This window comes from Lepidochelys olivacea, assembly GCF_965140295.1.
Source record: "Lepidochelys olivacea isolate rLepOli2 genome assembly, chromosome: 7".
NCBI lineage: Eukaryota > Metazoa > Chordata > Testudines > Cheloniidae > Lepidochelys > Lepidochelys olivacea.
Window position 1 is genome coordinate 120528681 of NC_140417.1, and position 12067 is coordinate 120540747.

General features: G+C 40.9%; 1 protein-coding gene across 3 annotated transcripts in view; it reads left to right on the plus strand.

Annotated features, from left to right (window-relative positions):
- CFAP43 (cilia and flagella associated protein 43) overlaps positions 1–12067 on the plus strand; it is a 99940-nt gene that overhangs the window by 5370 nt on the left and 82503 nt on the right. For all 3 annotated transcript variants that reach the window (XM_084634386.1, XM_084634387.1, XM_084634388.1), the window contains exons 2-5: positions 1111–1364; positions 3066–3162; positions 6518–6685; positions 9285–9435. In XM_084634386.1, coding sequence (XP_084490512.1) covers positions 1111–1364; positions 3066–3162; positions 6518–6685; positions 9285–9435 — 670 coding nt within the window. The remainder of the gene's footprint in view (positions 1–1110; positions 1365–3065; positions 3163–6517; positions 6686–9284; positions 9436–12067) is intronic.

Consider the following 12067-nt stretch of genomic DNA (forward strand, 5'->3'; position numbering starts at 1 on the left):
AAATTCGGGCAGATATTGTTGTCAATTACACTTGGATCAAATTTTAAAGGTTTTTTTTCTGATTGTAAGAGCTAAAGACTAAGGCCTTGTCTGCATTCAAAAGTTGCATCACTTCAACAATGCCGGTATAGTTGAAGTGGTATAGCCACCCTAATGTGGACACAGTTATACTGGGATGAAGGTGCTTTATACCACTATAACTGACTCTTGTGGGAGTAAGAGCTAGTCTAACTACAAAGGCTTTTCCTATATAGCTGTAAGAGCAAGTCCTCTAGTGGAGATGCAGCTGATACCAATAAAAGGAGTCCTGACCTTCCCTGCAGGAGCAGTCCTAGCCATTTTGCTGGCCACAGCAGGAAAAAATTTCACCCCAAGAGGCCAAGCCAAAACAACCCCCACAAAGCTGAGTGGCACAGCAGTATGGTGCCACCTGGAAGTTGGCACTCAGGGAGACTGCCCTGCTTACCTGAACCTAGAACTGGTCTGCCTCCCTGAGTGACATAAGCTATATCAGGAAAGGGACTCCTATCAGTATAGCTGTGCCTACGCGGGTGGGGAGGAGGGTGAGGGGGGAGGCGTTGCTAGCATAGTTATGTCAGTTGTGGTGTGATATTTTTCCCCCCCACACACTCCTAGCGTAGTCATGCCGGCAAACTTTGCAGTGAAGGTGGCACCTTTATACTGGCATAACTGCATCTACACTGGGGGCTGTGCCATTATAACTCTTTCAGTGAAAAATCACACCCTTAACAGAAATGGTTATAAGCGCTGTGTGTGGACCAGGCAGATTTTTTAAGTGAAATCTGAAACTAGAGAAAAATGCAGACATCTGTCCCAGCTCCTCTTGCTGGTCTTTTGTGCCTCCCCAAATGGGGCATGCCTCATGCTTTGAGAAGTGCTGCTCTAGTGATTCGTGATTATGGATCGTGAAACTGTCTCTGGCCCTCCTACTGGTGTTTTTCTGACACGGGTCCAGGACTGAATATAGCAAGTCTCAGGCCTTGGATCACTATAATTTCCGTTTGCTGCCATCCTCTTGTTTCATGTTGTTTTTTTAAATAAAATGTATTTATGTCCAGTGTATAATGCTCCCTTGTTTTTTCCCCAAAGATGGGTTCAGGGATTCACAAACAGGAATGTTGGTTTTGTCAATGACAAGACTATCTGCTACCCCTGTGGCAACTACATCCTTTTTGTTGACATTGAAACAAAGAAGAAGACAGTGCTGAAGTGCAAGAATGGTCACGTTGGAGCCTTTGCAGTGAATGGGAAAAGTCAAGTGGTGGCATTTTCAGACCAGAAGCTAAATCCTGTCATCTATATCTACACTTTTCCAGGACTGGTTAAACGGTCAGAAATAAAAGGTAGTGATGGGGGTTTCCTTTCCTGGTTCCTATTCCATTAAAATAAATACTAAATCATCATCTCATGAAGGGCATTTTGGTAAGAACAGAAACCTCTTAAAATAGCATGGCAGAAAGGTATCTAATGACAGGAGAGATGCAGGGAGCACTATAAAGATCCCTGGACTGCTTTCAAATAAAGACCCAGATCTACAGCCCTTAGATCCACTACAATCCCACTGAATTTGTAAGCGTGGCTAAAAGCTGAATGAGAGGGCAATATTAAGGGCTTATGCGGTGCCCATGGAAGTCAGTGAGATCTTTGCAATGGATTTCAGTGGGAACAGGGACTGAGTCAGCAGTGCTAGCAGCTTGATTAAAATACCTTGTATTAATATTTGGTCTTTTCCTTCTGAATAAGACAATTAAAGAAACATGCACAATGATTTTCTCAGTAGGCAAGAAAATTCTCAATTGAATTGGGTTTTTTAGGGCATCTGCATCTGAAGAAGTTGGTTTTTAATGTTGTCCTATCCTGACTAAGAAGACTCCATATTTCTTACTCCGTAGAAAGGAACATTGGTTTTGCCACGTCTTACCCTGTTTTATTGCTGGGTATATTACTTTGGAGTACCATACTTCATGGGCTGAGTTAATCACTTGAAGAATGATGTCAGCCTCTCTGTCCTCACAATGGATTCTTTCAAACTATAGAAATCTGAATGGCTCAGCTAAATTCTTTAAAATGCAAACATAGCAGGCAAAAGGCAACCTTTCTCCAGTTAGAGAGGTGTATTTTGCTTAAGCCTTAAGACTAAGAGCCTAAAGACTCTTCCTTAAATTTGATTTGGTATGCTATGCACAGACTCAACCAGTTGATAATCATTTAGGAGTAAAAACACATACATGTATAGCTTGGTTAACAACTAAAGGGGAATATGGCAGTAAACATTTAAGGAGGAGGGCTTTAATGGGATGAAATTAATTAAAGGAAAACATAGGCTGAATAATGGGGAAAATTTCCTACCAATGAGATTAATTAAACTGGAGCAGTCTCCCAGGGAAAGTGGTGGGAAACATAGAATATTAGGGTTGGAAGAGACCTCAGGAGGTCATCTAGTCCAACCCCCTGCTCAAAGCAGGACCAACACCAACCAAATTCTGTTATTTGAGACAGCTCAGTTGATGGTCTTCTGGTTAAAGGGTTGGAAGTTAGGAAATTTGGTTTATATTATTCCCCATTCCACAGTCTTCCTGTGTGATCTTGAGCAAGTCACCTAACCTCTCTATGCCTCAGTTTCCCAATCTGTTGAATGGGGATCTTAATACTTCTCTACTGCCGGGGGCAGCTGGTGAATAAATAAATGTTTGTAAAGCACTTTGAGATCCTTGGAGGGAAAGCACCATAGAAGCACAAAATTTTAATAAAGCAAGGTGGAAAAGCCCAGGAGAATGTTCCATAGGGGGCAGTCATGTGTTGGCTTGGATTGGAGGGGTGAGTGGACATAGATACTTATGAGGACTATTCTATTTCTAGAACAGAAGTATAGAAGCAGTTTTATATCTTCTTTTTTTGTTTTTCTTAAAAACCGTAATGAAAATTGTCTTTGTATGATCAAATCAAAGTGAATAATCATGGATGGAGCAAAGCATCAAGCTTGTGGTTGTCCAAAGTGAAGCCGAAGGCTGACTAAAATCACTGCTATTAATTTTATATTTTAGGGCAGGCTCAGCTGGACTACTCTTTACTTGCATTCAGTTACACGGGTCCTTATCTGGCCAGTTACTCTTCAGTCCCCGAATTTGCTCTTTCAATATGGTAAGTATCAGACCTGTATCTTTAATAATGGATACTTAGGTGAAGGTTTTTATATGTGCACTCCTTGAGCAGAGCTTCAATTCACTGACTTGCCAAGAGAAACCAGTAAGGCCAAATGATGCTTTGGCTTCCTCATTCCTCTCTGATCTGCCACTGTCTGCAAACATTCTCTGCCTGAATTGCCTTGCATTGAGTAGGACTTCATAAAAGATTTATTGTTATTTTGCCATAGCTAATTTCCAGACTGTTTTCTTCAAGATTTTACATTTTGATATATTTATAACAGGAAAATAAGCCTTTCCACGACTTAATTATGTGAACAGTCCTGGAAGCTGACTGCAGTGGTAATTGTGAGAGAAAGCTGCCTGCTAGCTAGAGCACAGGACTGGTAGCCAAAAATTGCTGAGTTCTAATGCTGACTTTCTCGATGGTCCTAGGCAAGCCATTTAACATCCCTGCTCAGCTACTCCCTCTGTAAAATGGGGATAATGAATCTTAATTACTTCATGGGGCTTATATGAGGATTAATTAGTTAAAGTTCGTAAAGCAGATAGGGGATATAAAATGCTTTGTAAATGCTACGTATTTGTTTTCCAATAAAAAGTCTCAGCACTCCTATCAAATCCCTGAGAGTTCCCAGTTTCTCCCTCCTTAAAACACCACCATCCTTGTCACAACTTCCAGCTGAGAACAGGAAAGGGGCTTTAAAGCCCCAACCACTCTTTCATTGTCCTGAGGGTCACATGTATCCATTCAGTCACCTCAGCAGGATCAACCTCCCCAGCATTCACAGCTTTGGGATGAAGAGACCTGGACTAGCCCTTGAAGCCAGGTGTCTTTCATAGCTGTGCCAAACAGCAGCACTACATGAGGTGCTTGAGCCACTTGGGCTGATTATTTGAAGCTTCAGTGCCTTGAAAAGACATATGGTGAGATAGGTTGAGGATAATGAAGTAGAACTCATTGTTTATTTTTTAAGTTGATCTTTGTGAGCCACTTAAATCCTGCCCCTACCTTTGTTTCTGGAGTGGTTCCACAGCACAGGGAGGGAGGATCATGGGGCAAGCAGGCATTCACAAGAAGTGTCTATCCTGTGTACGGCTCAGCTCCAAGAGACCCTTGCCTGTACAGGGGCATGTGAGGGGTGAGAAGGCAACTGCCCCCTTGAGCAATTGGTCCATCAGCCCTCACAGATCACAACACATTGTTTGTGTTATTCTAGCCAGTCCTTCAGCCACCTGCTGGCCAGGCTGTCAGTGGCACTGGACACCGGATTGGCATAGAGCACCGCAGCTCAAAACCTGTGAGCAATCCGCCAGCCTCAGCCTCCCAAGTAACTGGGATTACAGGCGTGCACCACCATGCCCAACCTACTGCGGTGGTAATAAATAATAATGATTCTTCTTCTCAGTCCCCAATGGAGAAGAATAACATGCATCACGTACTCTAGCTGTGTGATTCAGCTCAGGATTTAGGCTGAAACATGCTTTACACCAGATAAAGTATGCCAATCACACAACTGACTCTCTGTCTTGAAGAGCAGTCTAAAAGGCATGAACAATGACCATTCAGAACAGAATTAACATGGTTGGCCCAGTTTATGCCTTGCGTACACTTTAAAAGTTCCACCAGTTTAAAAGATTCTGCCAGTCCTGTAAGATAGGAAATTCCACTGGAAATGGTGGAACCTTTCACAGTAGTGGAACTTTGTAAGGTCATCTGCTTTAAGTTTATTTAATCAGCAAAGTGACCCCAGAATGCATTTGACCCCGAGCAGCTAGTTGTCACAATGGAATGACCCACAATTCAAGTCTGAAACAATTTAATAAAGAAAACCAGGATGTTGTTATAATATTAGGCTTTGGTCCTGCAGTGAGCTCCAGTAAGTGCACCTGTGTGAAGTTCATTACAGAATCAGGGCCTTCATCTAAGCAGTCTGATTACCCATCAGTGTGCATTCTTCCTACTTTGAGAACACAGAAATAATATTTTACAGGGTAAAATAGAGCAAAATATTTTTAGTATTTGTTCTGCGATTTCAATATGATGATTGTACAATGTCTATCTGTATTGTAATCCTCAAATTGTTTGCTATGCACAGATAAAAGGGATTTTTTTAAGTTAGCCTGGGCTTGAAGTATAGGAAGCTTGTGGATAATGAAAAGCTGCTTTTCATGACAGACATTTTATGCCTAGATCTTTCTTCTGTTCAAAGCAATGGCTTAGTGCCAGATGCTTTTTCAGACACATACGCCATATCACATCATATCTTAGTAAATTAGCTACAACAAAAGAAGCTTGGCACAGCTTGCTGTGTATCAGAGCACACGGACAGATCTTTAGGGAGAGAGCTACACTAACATCCTTCTATGCCAGAATTTCACCTTCTAACTTCCTTTAATATTAATGGGAGCTACTGAACATGTGTTAATACTAGTGCATCAAGATAAAATACACCCCTTAAATCATGTTTTATTTGTTTCCCAACACCCATTTTTTTTCCAGTGTGATATTAATATTAATAATTCTCTTGCATCCTGATCAATATCTATAAATGAATTTGTCACAAGCTAAACCAGCAGGATTATACTAAACTCATACACAGTAGCATGTACATGCTAGAGTTCTTCACTTCAACCTTAGTCATACATAATAAAGCTGAAATTCCAACTCCAAGTGACATGCTTTATCAATATATTTTTAAATTGCAAATGTTCATAAGACGTTAGTGTCAAGTATGATGTTCAGGAAATGGTGACTGTTCTCCTTCAATGATGCTAAGCAATTCCAAGGATAGCATGTGAAAACACAAATGTTTACCTTCTTACCTATAATAATTATAGGATTTTTATCCATACATCTTAAAGCTCTTTTTCAGAGGCCTGTAAGGATTATGGTCCCTGTCCTATAGATAGGAAGACTGAGGCACAGAGCTGGGTGGAGGGAAGTGACTTGTCCAGGATTACACAAAGAATAAATGACAGAGCTAGGGATAGAACCTATGTCTCCTGACTCCCAGCCTAATGCCCTGTCCGCAAAGCATAGCTGCCTGTGATGCACAGCAGCTCTATTTGTTTTGCATATTCTTGTAATGTTTCCTCTTAGTTAGTAGCAATCTTGGTCCTAAACAATATTCATTTTACATATGATTGATTATCCAGCTTCTTCTGTCATTCCCACCAAGAAGAATTAACTTGACTGACAGTTTTTGTGTGACAAGGTGCCAGATTCCTGAGGCATGGAGCATCTGCTACTGCCATGGATGTCAATCGGCACTTCTCAGGATTGAGTCTAAATGGTCATTCTGAATTTTATGACTTATTTGATACGTTTTTTTAAATTCTCCTTTTTGAAGGGACTGGCAAGAAAATATCCTTTTGTGCAGTAAATCTCAACCAGGTGTGACAGTGACCTCTATGAGCTTTAACCCCATGAACTGGCACCAGCTTTGTTTGTCCAATGAAAACTCTCTTACTGTCTGGAATATCGAAAGGAATGATCAAGAGCATCATCTCAAGTCAAAGTAAGTAACAGACCTTCCAGGCTAAAAGAAAACTATAGAGTTAACTTTATTTTACTAAAAAGAAAAGGAGGACTTGTGGCACCTTAGAGACTAACAAATTTATTTGAGCATAAGCTTTAAGTGAGCTGTAGCTCATGAAAGCTTATGCGCAAATAAATTTGTTCGTCTCTAAGGTGCCAAAAGTCCTCCTTTTCTTTTTGCGGATACAGACTAACACGGCTGCTACTCTGAAACCTTTATTTTAGTGTTTAGGATCACTGACGTATATCCATTTACAAAGACCATGGATCCAATGAAGATTAACTGACAACCCTTTAAATCACAACCAATAAGATCTTTAACTGTCTGTCTCTTGAGTTTTGTGTGTTGAATTTGTGATAACATTTCCTAGTGCTCCGGTCTCCACATTACAACCATCACTATAGCTGATATGAATGGTCAGATTTGGTATCAGTCTTTGCTAAGAGGCCAAGTATTGAATGCACATGGAGATGGGACTATCTTCCCACTCCTGCAGGTGGCTTTGCCATTACAGGACTGAGGAATATTGACAGGGCAATGTAGGAAAGCTTGCACTGCTGCTGTTGCATGTGATTACCATGTTTAGATAGAGTTTCTTGCCTGCAAAGATCATTTAGTAAAGTGGAATGTGTGTATTTTAAAGCAGATGTGGTCACAGACTGGTCTGCAAAAAAAAAAAAAACCCAGGTTGGGTCCAATGCTTGTTCTCTCTGTGATTAACATATCCTGTGTGATGAGTTTACAAGTCCAAAGGTGACTTTTCTAATGCTCACTGTAATTCGCCCAACACTACAGACTCAGGGCTTGTCTACACTTAATAGTTTTGCTGCTTTAACTATACTAGTTGTGTGAGTGTGTGTGTGCGTGTGTGTGAGAGAGAGAGAGAAAACAGCAAACCTTGTCTAGTGTGGATGTATAAAAGTGCTTATACTAGTATAGCTTATTCCAGTTGAAAACTGAAATAAGTTATACCGATAGAAGGTACCATTATATCATTATCGGGGGTAGCCGTGTTAGTCTGTATCCACAAAAACAGCAAGGAGTCCGGTGGCACCTTAAAGACTAACAGATTTATTTGGGCCACTAAAGCCTATGCCCAAATAAATCTGTTAGTCTTTAAGGTGCCACCGGACTCCTTGTTATTGTATCATTATAACAGTCTACACTAGGGCTTTTACCAGCATGCCTATGTCAGCAAAACGTGACAACCCTCACAGACACAGTTTTGCTGGTAAAATGTGTAAGTGTAGACCAGCCTTTAATGTGGGATCTGAAAATCAAGCTGGATTCTTTTTGCTTTTTATCACTATAAAGTTTACTCAGGAAGATGTATTTATTTTTCTCTCTCTTCACTCCAGTTGGCAGGAACTGAATTTGGTTGAAGGATTATTATTTATTTATACATTTTTACATAAAATTTCATTGTCATAAATCTGCATATTCCCCAAACTATTGCAAACTCACCCTCCCTTATACATTTTAATAGGTACTCTGCTATCTGATTGGTGATCATACACAAAAGACACTTTCTGAATACCACTCAGAATGCAACAGGAGAATAATATTTAGAGCATTTTTCATCTTTAAAGCACTTTTCAAACATTAGCAATGAATCTTCACAACTCCCTGCTGGGAGGGTAATTATTAACCCCAATGCACAGATGGGAAAACTGAGACCCAGGGTATGACTATACTGAAATAAAAAACCTGCAGCAGCAAGTCTCAGGGCTCAGTTCAATTGACAGTGGGCCTAAACATAGCAGCATAGCTGCTCGGGCTGAAGCCGAGGCTCTCAGACCCTCCCCCCTCACAGGATTTCAAAGCCCAGGCTCCAGCCTGTGTCCAAACTTTTTACTGCTATTTTTATCCCTGCAGCCCAAGCGCTGTGACCCTGAGTCAGTTGACCTGGGCTCTGAGACTTGCTGTCTCTGGTCTTTCATCACTATGTAGACATATCCCAAGAGTGATTAAGTTACTTGCCCAAGACAAAAAGGAATCAGTGTCAGAAGCAGACATTGGGATAGAATACAGAAGTTCACCACTGCCAGTTCTGTGCTCAGACCTTCTCCTGAAGTAGAAAGATTATGTGTATGTCTACACTATGGAGACTATATTGGCATAGCTATAGTGGCACAGCTATGTCCACTTAGCCCCATAGCATAGACTCAACCTACACTGACAGAAGGAGTCATTGTAGGAACACTGCCTCCCTGAACGAAGTTAGCTATATTGACAAAAGCCCTCTTCTGTCTACATAGCTGCACCTATACTAGGGATTTTGCTGTCATAGCTACAGTGCTCAGTGGGGGTGTTTTTTTCCATGTCGACATAGCTATGATGATGTAACTTTTCAGTGTAGACCAGGCCTATTATTCTTTATTACAACAGTATCTGCCATTTAAACTGGTTGTTTACGTCACTCTTTCATTATTATAATAGAGGTAAAGTGTTTGCATTAGAACGTCAACTAAGGGTCAGAGTCTCCAGGTTTTGAAAACATACTTCCCAGCTATGTATGAGTGTTTATTTTCTGTAAGTGCTTCCTCAGCTCATATGCTATTTCTTTTCCTTTCTGCAGGCCTGTCAGACTCCCTGCCGAAGATGGGTCTCTGATGTATAACCAGGATGTCTTTTTTTCACATCCTGGTATCCAAGACCTCTACTATGGTCCTGTGCTGCCAATTTCAGCCATTGCGGGGCTGGCAGGGGATGAAGCAGAGACATTTAGGGTAATTACCCTCTGCATCTAACTGCTAATATAAAATGTTATGATTGTAATGATACTGACAGATATGAACACAATTCATAATTGAAAGCCTATTAAACTTGCCTGGTCTAGGAAAGGGATATATTCTCTCAGCAATGTTTGTGAAACCCATATTAGCATTAGAATTATAATCACGGGGATGGCTCACTATTTTGTCAGGTCTGAAACACCTAGAATCCCAGATAAATCACATGAGGGCTGACATAGCCCATTTTAACTTTCCAAAGTACCTTGTAGTTCTTTTTCAAGTGGCCTCTGTGTATTCCTGTTTGTGGGATATAATGCCTCTGGTGTCAAGCTGCCGAATTTTTCTATGCCCACTGGGGCCATTCACCCCACTCTTGCAGAAGATTTCAAGGGTATAAAAGGGAAATGAGGGGTGGGGGTCTCCATGCACTTCAATTCCATTGTGACCGCAGAAGGTGCAGAGCGATTGTATCACACACACTGTCCTCAACGCTTTCCTCATTGATTTCTTGTAATTTTGCCCTTTGGGGCTATTGTCTTTCTAGTTAGTTAAATTAGCAAATTGTTAGCAAAGGCTGCCTTCAGTCAGAAGAATAAAGAAGAAATGGTGCCTATTGGGCACTGGTACCCTCCGGAAATGCTGCAGGAGTGGGAGGGTCTCACATATGCCTACTGACGGGGGAGGCACCTCAGCCCCAGTCGATGAAGTCTGTAAATGTGTACATCCAGCGTTGACTTGGACATCCACTAGCCTAAGTGGCACTGTGCAGAAGATTTGTGCTCACCAAGGAATTCCCTTCTTACCTCCCTTACCATCTAAAGTAATATTTACCTATGGCAGATTGCAATGGTCACCTTGTTCTCCAGCCTTTTAGGGCCTCCAGGCTCTGGTGCACATAAAAGCTTCCCCACATAGGGTTCTGGAATAGACAGTGATTTGTTTAGCCGGTAAGACTTTCTCCCATTGATCAAGACCAGAAATTCATCTGCAGAAAAGCACAAATGTCTCACTTTGACAAATACTAAGGAATTTTTTCCTCTCTACTACCTCATATTCATTCATTCAATAAGGACATGTTCCTCCTCTAATTTAAGTTTGTGTGAGGTTTTTCAATTGAATTCAGAGGGAGCAGGAGCTTGCCCTCAAGGAAACATTCAACAGACAGGATTCAACAGAAAGGAAGATTTATGTCCTTTGTCAGTAGGTCTGAATCAGATGAGAGGACATTCTTAATATTTAAATTTATAGACAACCACTTGCTCCAACTATGCTTCAGAATATGTTGTTGTGGCTGGAGTTGTAACCAAGTGATGCCAAAAAGAGGCAGGCAGCAGCATGAAGTTTTTAACCCTCTCTCTTCTTGCACAAGGAGATATTTTCTGTTTCAGTATCTCATATAGCTAAACCCTGAGTTTTCTGCAATTGCTCAGACTTGGTTTCCAAACATGACCCCTCTTTGTCACCATGCACTGTTAGAGGCCATCAGCTTTCCACAAAATGTTTCATGTCTAGGCTTCTGGGCTTTTCCTCTAGAGAGTGCTATTTAAAGGAACAGAGCTTTAGAAAGCTTATGAATGATTGTACAATTTCACAACACAAACAACAAATGGGAGTGCTTCCTGTGACTCCCTTGTCCTGGGTATGCACGGTGATGGTCCCATTCTGGAATCAGAGCTCTGTGCCTATTATGTATGTTGAGTCATGACCATGATTAGAAATTGACTTTATAACAGATGGCGACTGGACTTGCATAGGAAGCCTCTGAGTCAGAGTAACTCAGCTACTATCTTGCAAAAAAAGATGGGTGGATGTAAAATCTCACAAAATATGTAAAAATACCTGTCTGAAGTCTATGTCTGGATGATATAATGACCATTTCATTAAAGAATCACTAGCATACTCTAGAGTTTATTAATCTCATTTGATTTATAAAATAAATGAGTCCATTGTATTTCTGAAACATCTTCCCTCAAAATGCTTCATAGAGAATAATGGATTGAACCTGACAACACACCTTTGAGGTAGATAAATATCCCATTTTAGAGAGAGAGAGAAAGTGACTTAACCAAAATCACATAGTGAGTCTCTGCCAGATCTTAGAAATAAAACCTAGATACTTCTGATTCTCAGTTCTGTGTTGCCAGCAGAAGAGTATCCATCTTTCCTCTTCCTATACCTTTTGCAAGACTCTGTGTTTCGCAGAATTACAAACCAAGCATATTACTTCATTCCCCACTAAAATGAAGCTACTTTTGGAGTGGGATGTGATTGCTGTTATGGTCTCACAGCAATTCTACATAGGAGTTTTGGGCAAGGAGTGAAGAGTGAAACAACAGTGGAATTTGGCTAGGCAGGTAATCATTGACCAGTGTGGAATTAGGCAAGGAACCCAGGAGTAACACTTCCTACTTTCCATTGAATCTAGAGATGAAAAAGATCTCTTAGGTCATCCTGTCCATCTCTCTGTCAACATAGGATTATTCTCTATTTTACATTTGCTAGTGTTCTGTGAAGATCAGCTTTTCATGTGCCAAGCAGCAGGGTTTTTGCAACTTCTTTGGAGGGTTTATCTCACAGATAATATATATCACTCCCAGGAAGCTTCTCCTACTATTCATTTTAAATT